Source organism: Nematostella vectensis, chromosome 3 (genome assembly GCF_932526225.1).
Source record: "Nematostella vectensis chromosome 3, jaNemVect1.1, whole genome shotgun sequence".
NCBI lineage: Eukaryota > Metazoa > Cnidaria > Anthozoa > Actiniaria > Edwardsiidae > Nematostella > Nematostella vectensis.
This window is the reverse complement of record NC_064036.1, coordinates 6,244,310-6,268,631: the sequence shown is the minus strand read 5'-3', so window position 1 is coordinate 6,268,631 and position 24,322 is coordinate 6,244,310. Positions and strand designations below refer to the sequence as shown.

At 40.6% G+C, this 24,322-nt stretch overlaps 1 protein-coding gene across 4 annotated transcripts; it reads left to right on the top strand.

Annotated features, from left to right (window-relative positions):
• Positions 1-528: 528 nt before the first annotated feature.
• Positions 529-23,943, top strand: LOC5502975 (endothelin-converting enzyme homolog). Of its 4 annotated transcripts, XM_048725652.1 has the most exons (20): positions 529-654; positions 1,860-2,017; positions 11,391-11,587; positions 11,834-12,091; positions 12,880-12,945; positions 13,057-13,170; positions 14,560-14,649; positions 15,036-15,169; positions 16,436-16,658; positions 16,985-17,083; positions 17,517-17,594; positions 17,920-18,023; positions 18,868-18,926; positions 19,288-19,339; positions 20,724-20,791; positions 21,329-21,453; positions 21,590-21,655; positions 21,798-21,902; positions 22,298-22,374; positions 22,580-23,943. In XM_048725652.1, the coding sequence occupies exons 2-20, from the start codon at positions 1,882-1,884 to the stop codon at positions 22,677-22,679; spliced, it is 2,151 nt and encodes a 716-aa protein (XP_048581609.1). In that variant the 5' UTR covers positions 529-654; positions 1,860-1,881; the 3' UTR covers positions 22,680-23,943. The 4 variants fall into 4 exon arrangements, with proteins under 4 accessions (XP_048581609.1, XP_048581607.1, XP_048581608.1 ...); XM_048725650.1 differs by lacking the exons at positions 529-654; positions 1,860-2,017 and adding an exon at positions 2,433-2,895; XM_048725651.1 differs by lacking the exons at positions 529-654; positions 1,860-2,017 and adding an exon at positions 4,318-4,639.
• The last annotated feature ends 379 nt before the right edge of the window (positions 23,944-24,322 follow it).

The window sequence follows — 24,322 nt, the reverse complement described above, 5'->3', positions numbered from 1 at the left end:
TGATGCGCTCAAAATCGTATTCGAAAGCATTTTTCTTATGCTTTCTCGGTCATTGCGCGCATTTCTTTATTCCGTACCAAAAACAGTAGGTGACCCTTTTATATAGTCATTTGATTACTGAATGGTAAAAAAAACACTTGATGGACTTAAATAACTGCTACACTAATCCAAAAGCGTTTGGAGGAGCGAGACCCAGTAGAAGGGGGCGAAAGGGGAAGGGGGGGGGGGGGCACGAAATCCGCAAATCGCAAGAAGAAAAACTCGAAGCTACACCCTCCTCTGGGGACGTAATAAAACCTCTGGCGGTGACCACCCTCAGTGACAGTGCTTACTAGCAATACACACCTGATTTTGAGCCTAGTTCTGCCTTCCGCGTCAGTATATACTGGTCGAAGTTAGTACAAAAGTTTCATGATTCTAATATGGGTATTACTCAACTGGCTGATGACCAGTCCGGTTGGTTGTGTTACCAAAACAACCCTCCCGCCACCTGTTTCACGTTCCTGTTGTTGTACATTTTGGTCGATCAACTTGTCCTGTGACCTTATGCGACAAATCCAGCAATATATTTGTATCCAAAGATTGAACAAGAATAAGAATCTCTTAATACGAACTGCCGAATATCATTAGAACCATCACCAAGAGACACTAAAGGTAAAGAATAAGAGCTAATCTTACGCTGAGATCTCAAGACATCATACCTGTGATCTCAACATCATATCTGTTGAGCACATTTTACGGTAAGCCTCGTCCCGAACAAACTTTAAAAAAAAAAAGAAGTTTGTCAAGCGTGCAGCCTGCATAAAAAAAGTCAACCTAGCAAGGCTTACAAAACCACTTACAAGACATGAGCAAAAAATGTCAAAATTGAATTCGTAAGGTTGTGTTAGTTATATTTTGTTTATATTTCGCCTAGAGGTTCCTTGCACATTATAAAACAAAAAAAGCTTTAGTACTTTTTGGTAGACGATTCGTTCTTGAGATATGATTTACCCTGGGTTCCAAAGGCTGAATATCCGCTTTTCCCAGCATGCTAGGAACTCTCGGAGCCTCTGGTTTCCAAGGTAGATATGATTGAGCAAAGCTGCCATAAATCATAAAAAAAAAGAAGCAATTTCGCCAAAATTGGGCTATTACAGACAAATCAAGAGTCGTACAATTTGCAATATCTCAAGAATTTTTTTGCTCCTGTCTACTTACAAAAATTGCTACAAAAACCGTTGGAGGTTTTAATTTTGGAATCATTAATATGATCAGGCTTTAGTGTTTTGGTATGTTACTAGTAAGCTGTAATCTAGTAGAATGACAAAACAAAATTCAACAGTTCAAGCGCAGCATTGTCTGAGCACGCAGATCCGACGTGCGCGCATGTGTGCGCGCAGAGGCTGTTCTTTATTATACTTGCAACACTTTCCTTATTCATGACAAATGAGAATTACATGAACGTCAAATAGCTTTTATCCAGATATTTTAACTGGTTTTATATATTTTAGCATCAAAACACGCACTGCACGGGGCTATATTTATTGTACAAGTGACATACCGACATAAACCACATAGGCGCGCGCACTCGTATGTATGTTAAGCCCGACATATAAAGACAAGGACATAATGATAGTGACATAGAAAAAAACTTTTTTTCGCTTATGTCGCTATTTCCATGTCATTATGTCGGGCTTATGTCTATATTGAACAATTCACACTTCAACATATGAACTTCAGAGTGCGCGCCTATGTCGTTATGTCACTAGTGTGCACCAGGCATTAGACTCCGCTACGTCATTTATCACATGACGTCACAATCAAGTCCAAGTGTGAGGATGGAGATTGAAAAAAAAAATGATTTTCTGTGATTCTAGGTCTCTTGTTTATGTCTCACACATGAGTGGAATTATGCTGCTGGTTCTCGGGGCAGCAGTTCTACTTGTAATTGCTATTGAGGGAAGCGTCGGTAAAAGCTTTTCGAGTAAACCTGAGAATGCGACAGATGGACAGCTTCAAACTTGGATTGCTGAAGGTACGTCCCTCAACCTTGAAGATGATTGGTTATCAATGACGTCATACGTCATTAGAGCTTTGCTTTTTACTACACTGAGAAAAGCGCAAACCACAAGTGATAATCGATTAACATAGTTTTTCTTCTCAAAACCGTTACCCTCATATGCTAGCTAATTGATTAACTTTTTAAAGGTTACGGGAGCACGCGTTGCACTTTAAAGGGTGATTCTTCGATCGTGTACGTTTATACGGAAACTCACCCTGTGCTCGTGTGTCCGATCGATTGCGAACAATATAAAAACCTGTCCTAAATAATCACAGTATAAAACTTCTAAATGTTTTGAGGTCAAACGAGCACTTGCTTTTGTTAACAACTGCTGACTCATTGTGTCAGATCCGTGTGTTTTTTTTCAACGTGTCACTCCAAAAATAGCAGGCAATTAAATAAAGCGCACTAGTCTCAGTGTCGAATAATGGAATGCATGCAATCTACTTCGCCTGGGTGACAACAAACAATTCAAGGGGCAACTGTCAAGCCCTCTTAAGATCCCAGGGCTTATCGTATAAAAAGACATTCTTGAATTTGGCAAGAACCGAGCTAGTTAAGTATTTCGCAACTGTCGCCAAAGATGTCCCAGGAAAAAGAAAACTACAATGAGAAAAATGCGAATTACATCAATGGTACGGAGATGGTGGGCTTGTCATCTTCCCAGATGGCCTTGACTCCTGACATAGCGTTTGAAAGAAGACGTTGCAATACTAAGAGATGGCTAGCAGTCTTCCTAGTGATCTTTCTGATCGCTGCGCTGGTATTTGCGGGGCTATTCGCCTACGAGAAACTGAAGCCTAAAGGCCCTCCAGTTTGTCTTGACGAAAGTTGCGTATCTGTGTCCTCAGGTAAAAAACAATAGTAATGTTGATTTGATAGTGCAATCCTATACTTAATTTTCCTCTTGACAAAACGCTATTACGATTTTAGGTACTTTAGGGTGACATTAACTACGCAATCATCCCTTAAATCAAACAACTTTTAAGATGACTCTTAGTAAACTTATAAAACGTATTAAACTACATGCCTATCAGACAGATCAAAAATCCTCAACAATATCGCCAATGTTATATTGGCTTAGCAAGATTCGTGAAAATTTATCTCACATATGGCGATCAGTTCTTATCAAGGAACTGCTTTGTATTAATATAAACATTGACAAGATGACAACACTAACGTCACGGAGTTTACGTCTCGGGTTCCTCCACTTACGACCCTGAAGAAGATGCTGTATTCTCAATGACAAATATTACAAAAGATAAGAAACGTCAAAAGAAATGCGCAATAGTCGTTCAAGGTTTCCTCCTTTTTATAACTCGGATATTTCGTGATTATCATCATTTTCACGGGTCAATAAACCCGTCCAATTTTCAAATTGATTCAGGGCTGGATATCGTGAGTGGCTGCCGTCAAATCTATTCGTCCAGCCTAGTCCAGGCGTTCATACCCTGTGGTTGGGTTTCCTGTGGATGGTAAAAGTTGGCGTCACAGAAAACCTTTCTTGGTTTTGTGGGTGAGCTCGTTCCAGCCCCCAGGCTACCTCATGTTTCATCTCCGAGCACAGGAAACCCGATGAGAACGGCTGGGACTAGGCTGCTATTTATCTATTCTTGGTTTTCATGTGACGTCAAAAACAAATGGTTTAACCAGTCACGGTGGTAGATTTTTACTTTCCATCCACCATTATACCTTTGTTTTCGTTTGTCCAGTTTTCCCTTATGCTCATGAGATGGTTTACAAACCATCATTTAGAAAAATTGTCAAAAAGTATTATATAACTCTGTTAGTGAAGATTATTTTAAACAGCTAATAATCGAAATAATTCAATAAGTAACCATCCGTTGATTCGTGGTCAGTTGCGCGGGTAGCCTGTGTAATCATGACCAGGCATTCTTATATGGTCTAAAAGAGCCGGTGATATTCTAAAAACACTAGAGCATGGAACTATTTCAAAACATCTGTCTGCAAAATCGTAGTAAACACGAATTCCTGCAAGTTTACGTGGAAATCCTCGAGGTAAATAGTTCTAGGGCGAAGAAAGGGGGGGAAATGAATTAGGTGGACTTCTAAATAAAAAAAACGACAGTTTTACCCTTTCCCTCTCTCTTTCCCCCTCTCCCAGATCGCACACTTTCCTGTTACACTTCCTGTCGTTAACTTATGGTCCCCTTTGACGTTCTTTATGCTCTGTTCTTTGTTGATCGGATTATAGAAGATCTGTCACTAGAACAGTTAATGAATGACTTGCATTCGCGTTCTTACGTCGCTTCGTATGAGTAAAGCAGGAACAAGCGCTAAATATCCAGAACCGAGCTTCCAAGAACACTACAGCTTCTTAAACATTAATACCTTTCGGAGCAATGAAAGTCGAATCCGAACTGGCTCTTTATGATCCAAGAGCCGAGAACGGCAGGGGTTGGTGCGGCCCCCAGGTGAAAATCCTGGCAGCGCTATCAACGTTGTTCCTGGTTATCGCGATAGTGTTCGTTGGACTTTTTGCTTACGAAAAACTTAAATCCGCTGAAACGAGCAAATCGAGCCCATTAAGCGACAAAATATGTTTTCAACCAAGCTGTATCCACGTTTCATCAGGTTAGTGATGGGCCGTAGAAGAATGATGAGTTTAAACAACTCATTCCAATGTGAAGTTAGTTGTATAGCATCAGTAAGACTTGCGCGCGCGCCGCAGGCGAGTGTAAATCACACATAATATTGACATCATTTACTCTGTTTTAAAGAATTTACCTGATTACTATTTACAGTAAATGCTCTCTGCTTATCATGTTTGGGTTTGGCTGCTACCACGGGCTATAAGATAACTTTACTCCAAAATATTGTCCAGTGTCTTGTTAGTGTTGAATAAAGCACGTATTCCTACCTAAACTGGTGTATTTACGCTCCTCCGGCGAGCTATATCCCTACGTATTACCTCGTACCACTTTCAAACGACGCACTTTGTAAATTCCAAGACGGAAAAAAGGGCTTTTAGTGGGCGGCGGTGATTGTAACGTTTCGGGACAAAGCTAGCCAGAGGAGGGAGAATACAACCTTTTAAGGTAAGAGAACGTGCTTTATTCAACACTAACAAGAGATTATGGACATTTTGGGGTACAAGTATCCTATAGTCCGTGATCTTACTAATCCACTTGAGTAGCCAGGCATCTTCGGGATCCCACGGTATGGATTTCAAGATAACGATGTGAGATAACGAGGCGGAACAAGGCTGGTGGCAGAGGAGGGGTGGGGCGGCAGAGGAGAGAAAGGAGCGAGGAGACACAAATTCCTTCTCCCCCTCCCCTCCCCCCACTCCGCTGCCTCGTTCGCGAGTTTGGTAGCCAGGCAACATCCTACACATAGCCTGCTAGCCGGTTCTTCTTTGGGGTGACCGTAATTGCTGTGATAAGTGCGGGACGCGCTTTCATTTCATCATGTTCCATGCAAGGCGCTTATTCGAAGAAGGCGCCTATATTACAATCCACTTTAGATAATTCAAAAGTGATTATTTTTCATTATTCGAAAACGTGCGAGAAGCAGAAATCCTTCTTGAATCACAACAAAACAAACTATCCAATGATGTAACGGGGTAGTACTGTTTTTGTCGCTTCCCTCCTGCACAGCAAAACCTGCCTAAAGTTTGATATCACAGTCCTTTCATCATCGCAGTCCTTAAAATATAGCAAGTTCAGGGGGGCGTTTAGAGGAGGCGCCTATTCGGGGGAGGCGCTGATCCAAATTTGTCTTCTTTGGCGAGGAGCTTATTCGATGGAAGCGCATGATCATTTTTTTTTTCTTAGGCAATGTTTTTATTCAGGGAGGCTTATTTCAGGGAGGCGCTTATTCGGTCAATCGGTATTTGGAAATATTTTATTTTTTGAAATTAGCCTTCGCCCGCATTTCTGCGAACCCTCGGCTCCAGTTAACCTCGGCCTTCACGCTTGTTTCCATGACATGACAATCATGCTTGCAACCCTTGACCATCTTTTTATTAAAACATTCAATACCATATTTGGTAGTTCGCTTCAATCGTTATCGTTGTTGTCTCTTAGAACAGCGTAAGTCCACGTGACCTTCCAGGAATTCGTGTTTACTATGATATTGCTGGCCGCCATCTTGAAAACCGACCCAGACCCCTTACACTTTACATTTTCACAGGCTTCCCGCGCTGTTGCCCCAGGCTCTTTCAGACCATTTAAGGAAAAAACGACGCTCACTGATTGATACGAAACTTTGCGTATGCGCACTGCGAAGAGCAAGATACTAAAAAAGCCAAGATTTCGGCAATGATCGCCAGTTTATGAGGTTATTTTAGCCCATTTAAAACACTGATGTCTTTAGGCCGAAATGATTACCCAAAGATTTTGGCTTTTTCAGTTTTTTTTTCTGAACATCCGCTTTTTTTGTTAACACTTGCAAGAAAGCTACAAGTTTCAATAACACTTTAAAAAACGTAGCATAAAATTTCAAAATTCACTTCCTATAAATGAACTTATTTGAAATATTATTCTGTCATGTCAGTTCTCTTACCTTCGGAACCCCTTAGAAGCACGAGGAACGAATACCGATGGGATGAGGCCGAGCTGGCGGCACCATGTTGCGACTTGCCGCTTGGCTGAAGCCTGGGAAGCACAGGGGCACTCCTATACGCTCAGTTAGAATTTATCAGCAGATAAATTTATCTGACTTTTCAGGAACCGGCCTCTTGTTACCTTCGTGCACTCGAAAATAAAATATTTCCGAAGAACCCCAAATGAGAGCCGGCCATAAGCTATCCAGCACAATGGATTACAAAATCACTCGACTCAATCTACACTTATGCAGGCGCTCTAGCCTTAATCACGCAAAATGAAAAGACATAGGGATGGCGAGACCGTTAGAAGTTGCATCATTCACTGGGATGTATAGATAATGGGAAACCCCATAAAACTTCGACCTATTGATAAAGCTTAATGGAAAGAATGTTAGAACATTCCGAGCGCAAATGTTTCCTAGTCAAAACACGAGAGCGTTGGACGAAATGATTCTTCAAAATTTTTTTGCCATTAAGCCCGGACTAAACAAACAGGCAAAAGTCCGTCATGAAAATAATTGGGGTATTTTGCAGTAAACATGGACCATTTGAGAGTTCTAGATCCTCCAAAATCTTGAACATCTTCTTTGAAGCATTTTCTAATACCCTCCTAAGCTATTAGCAATTAGATTTGGGTCCCACCCCTACTGCGGTCTTTGCTCTGCGCCTATCCCCCCCCCCCTTCTCGTCCAGAGTTTTTGTTTATCGTACCACATGTAAATGCGATCAGTCTAGTCTAAATATTGCATCTCATTTGACGCTCTAAGTGACTTAACTTTAACTTATGTGAATTCAATGATCATAAGCTTAACCTTTGTCTGCGTCTTGCGGAGTCGACAATTTATGTGGGGATACTAATTTGTAGCGTTACACCGTTTCGTGTGTTACACTTGAAGATTGTATCATCCACAAATCGATATTTTTGATGTGCTTAGAGAGTGACGTTCTAACGGTGTCCTATCGTCAAGGTTTCGCTACATTATGCGTGACACTAAGACATGCACTAAACAGTGGCGTGATATTCCGCGTGGCGTGGCATAACAGCGCCAACACCAACGCCACGCTCGACAGACCACAAACTATAAGAAAATGCTGCCAACATGGTGTACAAACAGAGCTAGCTTTGCTGGGCCAGCAGTTATGGCTATCTTTGTCCTGCAATGCTGCCGCTGTTTACACCGGGGCATACACCACAAAACCCCCTACAGACCTTATGCTTTTGACAACGAATGTCAAGAGCTTTGCGCAAAAAATAGATATAATGTAACCACTATAAGAACGAAAGACAAATCTTGCAATATAGAGTTAGTGATTTTTTTTAATTGCCCACAGTCTGCGGGAAAATAATTCTACCGCAAAAATGACACATTAAAGATATTGCTATCTTACTGTAAATTTGAAAGTGAAATTGTACTAAATGATTTTCCGTTCCCTGGGGTGCACTTCAAAATTTATTTATATTTACTTATTAGTATGTTTTCCTATTTCGGCGGCAGCGAGAAAAACAACCTACGAAACATCTCTTTCATTATTTTCAAAAGCAAACCTGTGGTTATGAGTTTAACAATCCAAGTGTGTTTTCCCTTATATTTTTAATGAAACTTCTCAATTTCCTGACCAATTGGGTCCAATAACGTTGATAATGTTAAAATTCAATATTTGTTTTAGCATTTTTTCCGTTCAAAGAATGGGTTACTTTTCATGTGTTTATCTTTCTTTTAATATTGCAAAATGAAAATAAAAATGGAAATGAAATGAAAACTATTGGTAAAAAATATCAAAAAAAACAATATGCTAATTTGCCATAATAAGATGGTAACGTCTTAATCAATATAAAGTGGTAATAGCAGTGATCGTAATTCACACTTCATGCTTTTGTAACAAACAAACGGGGGCTTATACATAGTGCTACGCTTATAAATCATGAATATGGATGTTCCAAAGGAAATGATCACCCGTTTTGCGGTTTGCTGAAAATCAAAGAAGTACATATAGTCATTAATTAAGTACATCGCAGATTATTAGCCGCCAAACAGAATACTGTGGCTTTTGAAGAACCCTGCAGTGTGTGTTGTAACTTTGCTGGCTGCGGCTAGCATCATTGGCAAGTTTGGCTCTCGAACCGTCTGTATTCTCTGCAATACTGACCGTAGGCATTAGCTTTCAATGTCCATCTCAAGCAATCTAGAGGATCGTCCTTTAAACGATACAAAACAAGATGTGGAAATGGACTACAAGCCTTCTTCTAGCTCTAGAACGAATCTACCAAAAGCATGCATAAAGAACAAACTGAAAATTCTTATAGCCGCGATTCTTGTCCTAGTGGTTCTGTGCTTTGTTTTCTTTGGTCTTTATATTCATGAAAGGTCCAACTCGTCGAAATCACAGAAATCTGTTACAGATGTTTGCAACACCGACACTTGTATTTACACCAGCGCAGGTAACGTGAGCGAGGGTTGAATCTCCACACTCGGTGATTTTATACTATACACTACAGTTAATGTCTTTTGCAGAATTTTTCCATACTTGATTGGGTTCCATTATGAAGCGAGATTTTCAATACATTGTGCTTTATTACTGTTTTGTTCAATATACAATTTATCTCAAGGTTATAAAGATATCAATGTGAAAAATGTGAAAATGACGGATTTATTTTAAAATGTTTTGATAGAAATTGTCTGTGGAACATTTTAACTTGCAGATTTGGTAAGCAAATGCAGAATATTCATTTGTGATGCATGCTAGTCTCCAGCAGTCAATTCCGGTCTTGCACAGACCCCACAAACGATACGGTGTTTGCCTTTTTTTAACTTTAAACACACGAACAAAAAAAAAAAATAACTTGTTAAGTGAATTCCGCTTTAAAATTAATGTCTTCGTTTATTGTCGTCGCGTTAATAGAGTTTCGTGGAGGTGTCTTGCTTGAATGAGAAACAGAGTGCGTTCATTTTTTTGGCTGACTGCTCTCTTTGAGCACATGCTGTGAGCGAAGATCAAAACAATGTGGCAAATATAAAAGTTACAAAGGAATTGAGACCACCTCAAACAGTAGAAATCCTGATTGATACAAGTTACTTGTTTTAAATGCTTAACTGTCAAAATTAGCATTCCTCAGCAGTATTTACTATCTTACAGTCTTAAACTATTTCCCTTTCAGTAAATTAACTCCTGAGGTAGAATCAACTTCGTATATGGTCTTTTTTAATTCGCTCTTATCACTCTGAAGAAACCGCGAGAATGGTTTGTTTACCCTTGGTTATTCAAGGTGTTATTGTCGGTTCCGCTTGATAACACAGTCATTGCTTTCACATATGACTATAAGCGATTATATTTTTCTGTAATAACATTAGCGACTGGTTTTCGGCTTCTATGAAAGGGCACAGTCCGTATTGATTTTCTGCTACGAACTATTAAATCTCGTTTATTCCTATTGGCTCACTATTTTTAAGCAGACCACACGTTCTAAACCCATGAACATACCCATTAGATTGAATTATTATTTGCTAAGGTTATTTCCTTTGCAGAGGTAGCTCGTAAAATCACAGGTGCTCCGGTGTTGCCTAATTCCCATGGCTGGCGATTGTTTGTTTAGAAAATTCAGATGATCTAAGTCAGAACTCTTGAGCAAAAAATATCACGAAAAGAGAACCTAATGAAAACGTCTTTACACTTCCCCTAGTCCCCCTTCGAATCCGCCTCTTAATTGGGCACCCCGTCAAACTACTGTGTTATGTTGAAAAGGCGAACATGTTAGTGACATTTACTTGATTTTAACGACACTGGTTGGGTGGGGGTTGAATGAGGGCTCAAATACCTTATACCCCCACCCCCTTGTCTCGGATTCAGTACACTCTTTTTTTATAAACCTTTTTTATAAGAACGTCCAGCCTGAGATTTCACCAAATTTTAAGAACATGCTAAGAATATGCCAAGGCTGAGATAAGCAGCAAAATGTTACGTTTTGTTTGTGTGATGTGTTCTAAAATACAGAATCGAATTGTGTTCATAATATAGCCTTAAATATTATTGCTATTGATCATTTGTGTTATTCTCTTCCTAATAATTCATTGGGTATCATATTCTTACATACGCTAAAATTTAAGAAGATCGTAAAGAAAATATTCATGTCCAAAAATGTCCCAAAAATAAGAACGCCCAGCCTCAACTGAAAATTAGAAGTTTTTATTAAAAAAGAGTGTATTTGGTGATAGATCTTTTCTGGAATCACATATTTTGGTAAGGTTGGTCTTTTAAGTAATAGAAAGTGAGGGGAGGGGTCAGCTACGTGTATACTTCAAAAGAAATTTACACTCGGAGAATCCATGTGTCGTAAACCGCAGTGCTTCATGGGTATCAAATAAATAATAAAATAATCGTAAATAAAACCAAATACAGGTTTGGAAAGCTTCAGTATTGTTGTGTATGTATCTCTATACGTTCACAGGCGTTCAGAGACAAGGATTCAGTCATTTAAACATTACTCATGAACCACTGCTGGATACGATATATGTTGATTCGCGGGCCATTCCAGCTATACGTTTGCGCGCGCATTACCATAGGAACCTACCTCAACTACCAGAATGCAGCGCGCTCATTTTTAAGCTTACATCAAACTTAGCGCGTTGCATGACAGTATTTGAGGTAGGTTTCCATGGTTAGTGCCCGCGCATGCTTATAGCATGTCGGTTTAAAAGCGGCGCGCGGCTTTAAGACCCATACTCAACCGTGCCTTCTCTTCTCTTTTTTTCACGTTTGACTTGCGATCTACTATTGCAGGTTTGATGAAATCGATGAACACGACCATTGATCCATGTGACGATTTCTACCAGTACGCATGTGGAGGTTGGGAGACAAAGAACCTGATCCCCGACACCCGGTCATCATGGAGTCAGTTCCGCATCCTGTCTAACCGTAACGAGGAACTCTTGAAAAAGCTCATCAACAGTAAGGACATCAGGGATAAATACAAGGATGTAAGTAGGGAATCATGAGTACCGTCATGCTACCATTAACTGACCAAAAGAAAGAACATCAGGGATATATACAATGTGTTGACTGCGAAGGAGGCTAAATTTTGCCATACCCCTATGGTATTTTACATCTCGACCAATAAGAGTGGCGACCTCAATCGTGTTAAATGTTCTTGCCTGCATTTTAACAAATATAATTTGGCATATGTTATCACTTCAATCAATGATTCCATCAATCGTCATTTGTAGAATCCCGCGGTCATGAAAGCGTTTGATTACTATGATGCCTGTATGGACGAGAAGCTGATCGAGAAACTAGGGCAACAGCCTTTGCAAGACTTAATCAAAATGTTTGGCTCGTGGAATGTCACAAACAAGAACTGGACCGAGGCAGACTGGGACTTCATGAAAACGTTTGTCATGATACAGCGCGATTTATCTATTGCGCCTTGGTTTAACATGTTTGTCGGTACAGATCTCAAGGACTCCACCAAAACCGTCATAGTGGTGAGTGTGTATGATATGACGATGACTTTTATGTTTATGATGACGATGATGGAGGTGAGGGTAAAAGTGATTGCAACGAAAATAATGATGATGTTGATGCATATCAAGAAAATTTAGCAAATGTTTTTGACAAACACGGTCACTTCCATATAAGGAAACTAATATCTTCCTTATTTGGAAAAACTGCACGATTCTCGTTATTTTTAAGGTTGCCGTACCGCAGGTGCTCCGTAAACTGTATGAATTGTAATCAGAAGAGAAAAACAGTGAATGTGATCATCCTTGGTCAATGGAGAAAGTATCTGAAAAGAAACTAAGATTCCTCGGTACCATTCCTTCAAAACTACAACGTTTTCTTCATATGATGATGATGATGATGATTTAAAGATGATAATGATGATGACGATGATGATGTTATGTTGAGGATGATGACGATGATGATGACGATGATGGCGATGATTTTGACGATGACGACGACGATGACAGTGACTGTGACGATGACGATGACGAAGACGATGGCAATGACGGTGGCGATGACGATGACGTTGACGATGACGATGACGATGACGATGGTGATGGTGATGGTGATGGTGATGGTGATGGCGATTATGACGATGACGATGACGATGGTGATGGTGATGATGACGATGGTGATGATGACGATGACGGCGACGACGGTGATGACGATAACGACGACGACGACGATGATGATGATGTTGATGAGGGGGTGGTCATGATGATGGTAACTTTATTACGATGATATTGTGATTGTGAATTTTTTCATTCAGTTTGACCAATCAGGGACTATTTTATCTAGAGAAGCAATGCTCTTCAATACCACGTACCACGCAAAGGTTAGCCGTATACATAATCCTTAAAATAACCTTGTTACATAGTAAAATGTTTGGGAGAAAGTTTGGGAGAAAAACAGAAACGCCCAATTACACTTGTGTTTTTTGTTCCAGATCCGAACAGCGTATCGCAGAATCATGACGTCACTGATGGAGAAACTCGGCGCAGGAAACGATGCTGAAGCTCGGATGGAGGAGGTCTACCAGCTGGAACTAGAGCTAGCAAAGGTAAAGCAAAGGCAGCAACCCTCTCTTATTCACTTGCTCTCGAAGGTACACCAAAACAATCAGCGACGTACATTAAAACTAGCGCCCCCCCCCCCCCCCCCCCCTCCTTTGTTCACATTAACGTGTTAGCAAAGGTACGCCCGCACCCTCACCCTTCCAGGGACGGATCTAGCTTTTCGCTAAAGGGGGGTTTGGCTCAGTGACAAAGGGGAGAGGGGGTATTTTTTTCTGTTGCATATGGCTTTCTGGCAGCCCAAATGGGTGGGGGGTAAACCCCCCTAAACTCTCTCCCTAGATCCGCTACTTCCCATCACCTCGCAGCGCATGCCTCGCCCGCCAAAAGGCATTCTGCTTATAAAAAGCTATCCTGTTCTCCCAGCCAAAATTGACTACGCTCTCTGTTTAAAACTGATTCTGCCCAAAGATAAATTCTTTCAAATCGTACCCATAAATAGTGATTGGTGGAGGGTGGGGTAGTGAGGGGGTGGAGGGTGGGATAGTGAGGGGGTGGAGGGTGGGATAGTGAGGGGGTGGAGGGTGGGATAGTGAGGGGGTGGAGGGTGGGATAGTGAGGGGGTGGAAGGTGGGATAGTGAGGGGTGCAGGGTGGGATAGTGAGTGGGTACAGGGTGGGATAGTGAGGGAGTGGAGGGTGGGATAGTGAGGGGGTGGAGGGTGGGATAGTGAGGGGTGGAGGGTGGGATAGTGAGGGGGTGGAGGGTGGGATAGTGAGGGGTGGAAGGTGGGAAAGTGAGGGGTGCAGGGTGGGATAGTGAGGGGGTGGAGGGTGGGATAGTGAGGGGGTGGAGGGTGGGATAGTGAGGGGTGGAGGGTGGAATAGTGAGGGGGTGGAGGGTAGGATAGTGAGGGGGTGGAGGGTGGAATAGTGAGTGGTGGAGGGTGGGATAGTGAGGGGGTGGAGGGTGGGATAGTGAGAAGTGCAGGGTGGGATGGTGAGGGGGTGGAGGGTGGGATAGTGAGGGGGTGGAGGGTGGGATAGTGAGGGGTGGAGGGTGGGATAGTGAGGGGGTGGAGGGTAGGATAGTGAGAGGGTGGAGGGTGGGATAGTGAGTGGTGGAGGGTGGGATAGTGAGGGGGTTGAGGGTGGGATAGTGAGGGGGTGCAGGGTGGGATAGTGAGGGGGTGCAGGGTGGGATAGTGAGGGGGTGGAGGACGGGATAAGGAGGGGGTGCAGGGTGGGATAGTGAGGGGTGGAGGACGGGATAAGGAGGGGTGAAGGGTGGGATAGTGAGGGGTGGAGGGTGGGATAGTGAGGGGGTGGAGGAAGGGCGTGCCTAGATTGACCCCCTGGATCTACCACTTTACACTAGAAAATAAATAGCATACAAAGAGTGCCTTTATGGCTCCTGATGCCCATCGTTTTTCTCAGAACACTATCCCCAAGGAGCAACGGCGTGACAGCGACTCTATCTACAACAAAATGACTCTCGCTAAGCTTGCATCGCAGGTCGACAGCAAAGTAAGTTTTGATTCCATACAATGATGATATAATATTAATCATTATGATGATGATGATCTTCAATTTTCATTGCGCAGATCTAAATATACAGTTTTCATCTGCGCATAACAACAAGGAGCATAAAATAACATTCCAAAGACAAAACACCTTGAATGGTCGAATAAAAATGTGACTACATAGATCAACAAACAAACAACAAATTAACAAATAAATGAATAGAAAAGTCTATATTAGATAACAGGTAAAACATGGAAAGCCTACAGCCCAGTCTACCGATAATACTGTGACCCATGACCCAGTCCTGCATAAAGAAGCAACCGTATTATTGGTTTCCAATTTTTTTAGATAACTTTGTTTGTCAATAACGATATCTGTTTATTCCACAGCTAAACCTGACCGATTTCTTGGGGCACATATTTAATCTCACGGACTACAATGTCAAACAGGACACGGAGGTGGTTGTGTACGCGATGGAATACATGGTGAACATGTCCAGGATCTTCGCGAACACTCCCAAACGGTAATCTGAACAATCGTCCTTCTTGCTCTCACAGCCTTTCTTTAAAATGATACAAGTATGATATTTGAGAATTCTGACTTCTGTAATGAATACAGCCTGGTTTATTCGTCCGTAAAAAAAAGAAAAATAAAAACACACAAGTCAAATCTCTGACAAACCAAAAGCGCATCACCATTGCTAGCCAGCCTTTTGGTTGACTAGAACGAACGTTCAAAGACTACTTTAAAGAAGGCCAATCGCGCCGCAATTTTACGCTCCCCTTCAATGCCGAGCCACACAAAGCATCCATTTTCATCGGCTTATAAAAGCGAGTAACAAAGATTTATTCGTAGATTATTATTTTGAACATTCCTTGCGAAAAAATTGTTGCTTTTCAATGATAAACAATAACAAAGGAGTGGTTGATGGATATTCAAAAAGTTCAAAAAGAGATCATCCTAAATGGCTTCAAACGTCTTTACACGGCACGGCATCGCCCTTTCTGTCCAGTAGCCCAATGTGTCCTACCTGCTATACTGACTATCTCTCTCACTTCACGGCATTGCCCTTTCTGTCCAGTAGCCCAACGTGTCCTACGTGCTATACTGACTCTCTCTCTCTCTCTTACTGCACGGCATTGCCCTTTCTGCCCAGTAGCCAAATGTGTCCTACCTGCTATACTGACTCTCTCTCTTACTGCACGGCATCGCCCTTTCTGTCCAGTAGCCCAATGTGTCCTACCTGCTATACTGACTCTCTCTCTAACTGCACGGCATTGCCCTTTCTGTCCAGTAGCCAAATGTGTCCTACATGCTATACCGACTCTCTCTCTCTTACTGCACGGCATCGCCCTTTCTGTCCAGTAGCCAAATTTGTCCTACCTGCTATACTGACTCTCTCTCTCTTACTGCACGGCATCGCCCTTTCTGTCCAGTAGCCCAATGTATCATACTTGCTATACCGACTCTCTCTCTTACTAAAGGCACTGCCCTTTCTGTCCAGTAGCCCAATGTGTCCTACCTGCTATACTGACTCTCTCTCTAACTGCACGGCATTGCCCTTTCTGTCTAGTAGCCCAACGTGTCCTACCTGCTATACTGAATCTCTCACATCTCTCTCTTACTGCGGTTTGCAATATTCTGCGAGCTCTCGGCAATAATTTCCAACTGGCAAAGGGCTTCCTGGCTTCCGTCATTCATTTACATTTGGTGCTTTTGGATTGGTCAGCGCCTTGCGCCTCACCGCATTAATATCAATCTTTGCACTTACACTATTTTGCTTTCGCAGTATTGTGGCTAACTACATGATGTGGCATGTGGCATATATCTTTGCATCATCGCTCTCTAAGGAGTTTCGCGATCTGTATTACGAGTACCGTGAGGCCATCACGGGGACCCGGGGCGAGGACCCGCGCTGGCAAGACTGCACTAGCGGCGTTAGCGGTACTTTCGGTATGGCCATTGGTCTGCTATTTGTAGACCAAACGTTCAAGAAGGAAAGCAAAACGTCGGTAGGTATCTATTTGCTTGCATGACGAATGATATGTCATATGTGTTGATGCTTCGTGAAGGTTATGACGCATGTTTTCGTGCATGAAGCATTTTATGACGTATTTATTGATGTATGAGGCATTTTACGACGTTTGCGTTGATACATGACTTGATCTATTACGTATATGAGTATGACGTATAAATTGATGCATGATGTATGTGATGACTCATGACTCTATACATTACGTATATTAGCATGACTTGTGTGATGCATGACGTATGTGATGTGTGTGATGGCGTGTGTGCTGATGCATGAGATAACGCGCGCCTTTCGTTCTGATTGCAGGCGGAGCGCATGATCAAGGACATTAGGAACGTGTTTATTGATAATCTTCAGAACTTGAACTGGATGGATGAAAAGACGAGAAAGGTCGCCAAGGAGAAGGTATTCATTTAGGGTAAAGCCCCTTCTACACTAACAATTTTTAGTTGACAATTTTTATGTGACAATTTTTATCTGCTAGTGTAAATGGAGCAAAGGCAACTATAGTTGTTCAAAAGCTAGCATGTTTGCTTTTTCTCGGCAATTTAAAATTGTCACTCATGAAAAATTGCTAGTGAAGATGCCAACAAATTTTGTTGTCAACTAAACATCGTCAACTATAAGTTGTTAGTTCTGTCGTTATCATTTAGCTCCTCAAAACTAATGGAATTACACTAGTTATTGTAACAAAAGATATGGATGACATTATCGGATTCGCAAGCAGGAATTTATTTTATTAGTACCTTGACTTATAACTGTCATTCATACCTTTTCGTACACTTCATTTCTGCACATGTTATAAATTAAATTTAATAACCTATTTTGGATTTTTTAGGCTGAAGCTATTCGCGAGAATATCGGCTACCCAGACTTCATAAAAAACAAAACAGCTCTTGAACTCGAGTATAGTGGGGTACGTATAGTATAGGCAGCACTCGGAGAATCTGTGTATCGCAACCCGCAGTGCTTCATGGGTATCAAGTAAATAAGCAAATAAGCGCAAATTAAATGCAAATACAGGTTTCAAAAGCTGTAAAATTCTTGTATATGGTCTTATGAACATTCAGCCGTTTATTCGCTACCTTATTTGAAATACGTGTATATAGAAAACAAATACATTGGCTTTTCTGTGTTGTGTTGGGATACAAGCTCGGACTACAGCGGCGAAAAGCCAGAAGCCAATGCGTCACAACAAATGACGATTCATTGTTGTTGTTTTGTTTTCTGTTTTTATTTAGCAAGGCGTGGACAAGACTAAGTACTTTTGGAATCAGTATGAAAGGAGAAAATTCTACAACCAAAAAAACCTCGACGAATTGGGAAAACCTGTTGACAAGACCAAGTAAATAACTTTCCCACAAACATAAGGCAGTTGAAAATGTGACAAATGGATCTAGACCTACAAACTTATGAGAACCTACGAAAAACTCGGAAACACTTGACAAAATGCCTGGAATGCAAAAGTACCAAGAATGTGTGGGACATTTTTCCCGCCAAATTTTTTCAGCGATAATTGGGTGCGCAATGAATATTGTGTCCAATTCTTCCAGTTGCTTGTAGGTTGATATTTGTCATGTTTTGGTTCCCTTTTGCCTTTAACCTCTTACTTTCCTGATTGTTTCTAAATCAAGAGAATTTTCGCGCTGTTTTATATATATAAATATATATAATATTTATAAATATTATATATTATATATAATATATAATATTATATATTTTTGCGTGAAATTGAGAGCCCCCTACAAAATCAAGAATGCTTTTTATGTGGCAACTCCCGCCAAATCACTAAATCACTTTCTGGGTGATTCGTAAGCGCTAAAGAAGTTGCTTTTTGTCGTTGTTGTTTTGCCGCCAAAACCGCGCGCGAGTTTGCCAACCAAAAGGTCACGTGGTTTCTTAGTGCAAGTCGTCTCTTGTCTTTGTGCCTCGGCATTGCCGTAGCAGGCCTCGAAGTATTGGGGTGGGGCACAATACAGAAACATTAAGAAAACAATGGGGGGCACAACCACGCTCCTACTGGTCATTTATAATGTTAGATTTTTTTTTTGGGGGGGGGGGGCGGGCACGTGCCCCCAGTGCCCTCCATCCCCTGCTACGGCCCCTCGTAAAGGACACACTACAGATGTCCAGTCAAATGCTAAGAGAAACGTAATCTGACCATCAGTGTCTGTTATTGTTAATTTCAGGTGGTCAATGAACCCGCCCACAGTAAACGCATACTACTCGTCCACTGACAACAAGATAGGTAAGAATCTTACTGAGACATTGCGACAATTTGTGCGAGGCAGCGTTTTGTCGAGGGTTGCGAAGACCAAGTGAAGTTGGTATGAAAAGTCTAGGTAGCTTTTAAAATATATGGAGTCGTATATTGATTCATGAGTCAAGACATGGATTGAGGGTAAAAAGTGCAGAGAAAATGTAATTTCTACAGAACATTCCTAAAGAAAATAGCAAATATTAAAAAAAGTGTTGTCTTTTTAGTGCAATCATTTTAAAAGAAAACTTTGTTTGAATGCTCTGTGCTGAAAGGTGTTCTTCACATTTGATTCCAGTTCTATGGGTTATGACACTAATTCTTTAATTCTTCTAATACTTTTATTCCACAGTCTTCCCCGCCGGCATCCTTCAAGATCCCTTTTACGAAGGAGATCATCCAAAGTATGTGAGATCTAGAGATTGTGAAAACATTAATTATGAGCGAGACGAAGTTTCAATACGCGTTATGTTCATATCAGACAATGAGGAATTTTATCTATGGAATACCATCGTCATCGTCATAATTATCATCATAAAAGATTTCACCCGTCATCATTCTCATTATCCTAAAAGTTTTTATCATAACCAATCGTCACCATTATCATCATCTTAAAAAAACATTCATTATAACCCATCATCATTATCATCATCTTAAAAAAACAATTATCATAACCCTTCATCATCATTATCATCATCTTAAAAAATAATTATCATAACCCATAATTATCTTCTAAAATTCCTTTATTATTGCCCATCAAAATATTCATATGAACTTTCATCATCACGAATCATCATTATCATTCAGGGCCATAGCAGGCCTCGAAATATTGGGGGGGGGACACAATACAGAAACATTAAACAAATATTGGGGGCACAGCCACGCCCATACTGGTCATTTCCTTAAAGTTTTTGAAAATATTGGGGGGGCACGTTCCCTTAGTGCCCCACCTCATGCTACTTCATTGTCATTACACACATTATCCTCAATCTCGTCACAACAATACTGAAACTAGTGACCTGCTTAATATTTAACAAACAACAGTGAAACTAGTGACCTGCTGAATATTTAACAAACAATAATGAAACTAGTGACCTGCTGAATATTTAACAAACAATAATGAAACTAGTGACCTGCTGAATATTTAACAAACAATAGTGAAACTAGTGACCTGCTGAATATTTAACAAACAAGAGTGAAACTAGTGACCTGCTGAATATTTAACAAACAATAATGAAACTAGTGACCTGCTGAATTTTTAACAAACAATAATGAAACTAGTGACCTGCTGAATATTTAACAAACAATAATGAAACTAGTGACCTGCTGAATATTTAACAAACAATAATGAAACTAGTGACCTGCTGAATTTTTAACAAACAATAATGAAACTAGTGACCTGCTGAATATTTAACAAACAATAATGAAACTAGTGACCTGCTGAATATTTAACAAACAATAGTGAAACTAGTGACTTGCTGAATTTTTAACAAACAATAGTGAAACTAGTGACCTGCTGAATATTTAACAAACAATAGTGAAACTAGTGACCTGCTGAATATTTAACAAACATATCCTATTCTTGTGTGCGACTGCCCTCTAATAATCCACGGATGACGCCATAGCGTGTCGAGTTTCGTGACTATTATTGTTATGCAACAAAACTAGAGTTTTAGTAGACAGTGTATGTACCACTGAAAAATACTCGTTTTACTACTACTGTTGTATTAATGGCGGTATTAACGATTATTATTAATTCTAATCGGTACTTTATTTTTTTTTCTTGAGTTCTCTGAACTATGGTGGAATTGGCATGGTGGTAGGGCACGAGATCACTCATGGATTCGATGATAACGGTAAGAGTTAAATCTCCGGTGAAAACAAAAGCTAATAAGGAAATACGACACAATATCCCTCAATTTGTCGCCATTGGTGTGTTGCGAGTTGTGCATCGTCGTTTTTTATCCGCACCACAACTTATCTCGCAACAAAAGCAGTTCAATTCTCAAGTTATTTCAAGGATTGTTATGGGATGTTCTGCACAAACCAATTGCGTTTTATGGATTATAATTTTGCTGAGCTTTGATAGTCGATATCAGAACGCTTATTTCAGAGCTGTTGCAGGCTTCAAAATATTGGGGGCACGATGTAAAAACATTATGAAAATATAGAGAGGCACAGCACAGCCAAGCTCCTCTTCTGGTTATTTCCTCGTGTTTTTTATATTGTGGGGGTAGGGGGGGCACGCCCCCAGTGCCCCACCCTTTGTTAGGCTCCTTTTTATTGCATATAATTGTTTTTATTCTAGCTCGTGTCTCTTCTAAACCCCAGGAAAACGACGTCATTACTTATAAAAACTTTATCTTATTTCTCAAAACTTATCCCGTTTTTAGGAAGAAAATTCAACAAAGACGGCAACCTGTTGACGTGGTGGACGAATAACTCTATAGAAGCGTTCAAGAAGAAAACTGACTGCCTTGTTAAGCAGTATAGCTCGTACGAGTTTCATGGGAAGAAGGTGAGCCGTCCATTTAATGTGCATATCATGAATATGGCCGTTGTCATCTATCAATAAAAGCAGAGTGGAGTTTTCTTTTATTCTTTTTTCTTTGTGTGTGTATTTCAATGATTATTTTTTTCCATCTTTCCTGCAGCTTAATGGATTACAAACTCTTGGAGAGAACATTGCGGATAATGGAGGAATAAAACAATCATTCCAGGTAAATATTCAATATTCCATTAAAAAAGATAATGATATATGTTGACAAAAAAAAGCATTTCATTCGCTGAGAGTAATAAGACAATCACTTTAGATTTCGATTTTGAGCTCGAACATATCTATAATGATTTTCTTGGATGCAGGCTTACCAGAAATGGAAAAAAGATAACAACGTAGAAGAAGAAAAACGCCTGCCTGGTCTGGAAAAACTCAGCCATGATCAGCTATTCTTCTTGAGTTTCGCCCAGGTATGATGAGTAAGGAAAATGACTATCGTATCATCTTCATGACTCTTCGTCATCATCATGATAATCATCATCATTGTCGCTTTAACGATAATCGTTGGGATCATCGTCTTCTTAGTCGTCAATTCATATCTGTTGTAGATTGTATTGTGCTATGTTTGTCTGGTCTAGCGTAGAACGCATCTTTAAGCCGCATTGTCACCAGTTTACTTCCGAAAACCTCAACCGTTAAAAGACGATAGAATCTATTAGAATGCGCGCTATCTGCTAGGCTATCCGCTCTAAATGATCGATCACATCAATCATGATCAATCCGCTCTAAATGATCAATCAAATTCTCTTTCTATTTCTGATTTGATGTAGAATGTATCGTCTTCAATGAGTGCTATCTGTTTCAGATCTGGTGTAGTGCCTATCGTCCCGAGGCAGCCATCCGAGCGATAGAGAATGGAGTTCACAGCCCTGGCAAGTTGAGGTAGGATTTACCTGATAAAAATGTGTCCAGAATTTCCAACAAGCAAGATATTTGTACCTCATTACCTTCACTCGTTAAAACTTCTCTTCTTATTCGTCTTAAATTTGCAAAAAAAAAAATAAAATAAAGAATTTCCAGTTGAGGAAGGACTCTTTGTGTTTTCATTTTCTGAACAAAGCCTTTATTTTTCGCTTTGTTCTTCTAGGGTTATAGGGTCCCTGTCGAATTCCAATGAGTTTGCCGAGGCCTGGAAATGCCCAGTCGGTTCGCGCATGAACCCAAAGGACAAGTGCGCTGTGTGGTAAAAAAAAATATCACGCGGCTCAACTCCCGACACCCGACACGGCAAAAGCTATTCGTCCAATATCCTACTTCCATAGAATAATAGACATAAATTTTGAAGTTTAGTATCAAGCAAATGCTTTTGCATTTTAAGTAAGTAGTGTCCTGCACAAAATTTGTGTCATTCATAAAAAAGGTTTTGCATAATAGTTATGGTCGTCAAATAGGGGTATAACAAATTTTATTTGTATGCATGCTTTAATAATAGATCTCTCATGATTATTTCTGCCGAAAGCACAATCAAAGCTTAATTTCAGAATTGATTCTGATTTCATCTTTTACCATTTCCAGTGAGTAGTAGCTGATTTGATGACACACCACAGGGATACCACAGGAATAACAATCTGTATCGTATATTGGTGCCCGTCATATGGGGGTTCCATTTTATGTTGTTCTAAATTCCTCACCCTCTATATAATGAACCTCCATTAAGCTGACACATCCCATTTAGCAGACCTCCATTAAGGCGGACTACTTCCATATTGGTGCCCGTCATATGGGGGTTCCATTTTATTGTGTTTTAAAGACATGGTTGCTTGCATTAGGTTCAAACATTCTTAAGGCAGTATACGTCCTTCAAAGAGTTTCATTATATTTCTGTGGTGCTGAGCAAATATCAATTTCCCTCAACAAAGAAAAGCTACGCTCTCAATAGCATCTGTGTTTACAAAGCCGTGCACAAGATGCGTCCCATTTTTTAGGACGGATCAATGCATTATGAATGTAGGGTGTAATCCCTCCCTGTAAAACAAAGAATTGCACACAATACCATGCTCCACATCACGACAGTGTGATGGCCCATTTAACAACAGCAATTTAAATATAGCACATGCATTATGCTTTTTGTGTGAAATATATACCTTAGGGACCCTTGTTTGCCTCTGCATGATGTTTCAGAATGTAACCAAGTTGCATCAAGCAGAAACGCATTGACTAGTAAAAAATTGTGAATTGCTACTCTTTCATAGTAACGCTAACCTAACGTTATATATAAAGCAACTTAGAAGTAAGGTCATTTTTATCGTTTTTAAAGCGGTCAATCAAACCATGTAGTCTTGATATCGGGACAGTTATCACAAAGACTTCTTGAAGTTATTTCTTTGGCGCATGTCAAAATATAAGGGAATCTAAAGTCCGTCACCAGGTTGTGTTATCGACTCCGGTTTCTCTGTGTAACTTACGCTATGTATGTATCAATGTGTTGGATTAAAATCAAGATTATAGACAGCTTACTTCTTGTCTTTGTAATACGTGGCAATAAAAAGAAACGGGTGAAACAGGCGCGTACCCAGGATTGGCCGAGGGGGGGGGGGGGGGGGGGGGGTGCGCAGCCATAGGCATTATAAAAGCATAGTATTTGAATAATCTTTTATAAAAAAAAATAACCCACTTTTTGGAAGTCAAGGGGGAGGCAGGTGCGCGCACCCTGCGCAACGCCCTGTGTACGCGCCTGGGATAGGGGAAGAAAACAACTTGGTCACAAACGTCTTTACTCAGGTTTCTGAATTGGTTTCCAGTTGTTAGCAAGGTCACGTATTCACGGTTTATCTTTGAGCACAGAAAAACCTGGTAAGAAGGCCTGGGACATGGGTGGGTAACAAAAAAA

Coding starts and splice junctions, on each gene's coding strand:
- LOC5502975 (XM_048725649.1), top strand. CDS start 8,781: ATGTCCATCTCAAGCAATCTAGAGGATCGTCCTTTAAACGATACAAAA. Junction 14,650..15,035: donor CATCGCAGGTCGACAGCAAA/GTAAGTTTTGAT, acceptor TTTATTCCACAG/CTAAACCTGACCGATTTCTT. Junction 20,792..21,328: donor TCATGGATTCGATGATAACG/GTAAGAGTTAAA, acceptor TCCCGTTTTTAG/GAAGAAAATTCAACAAAGAC.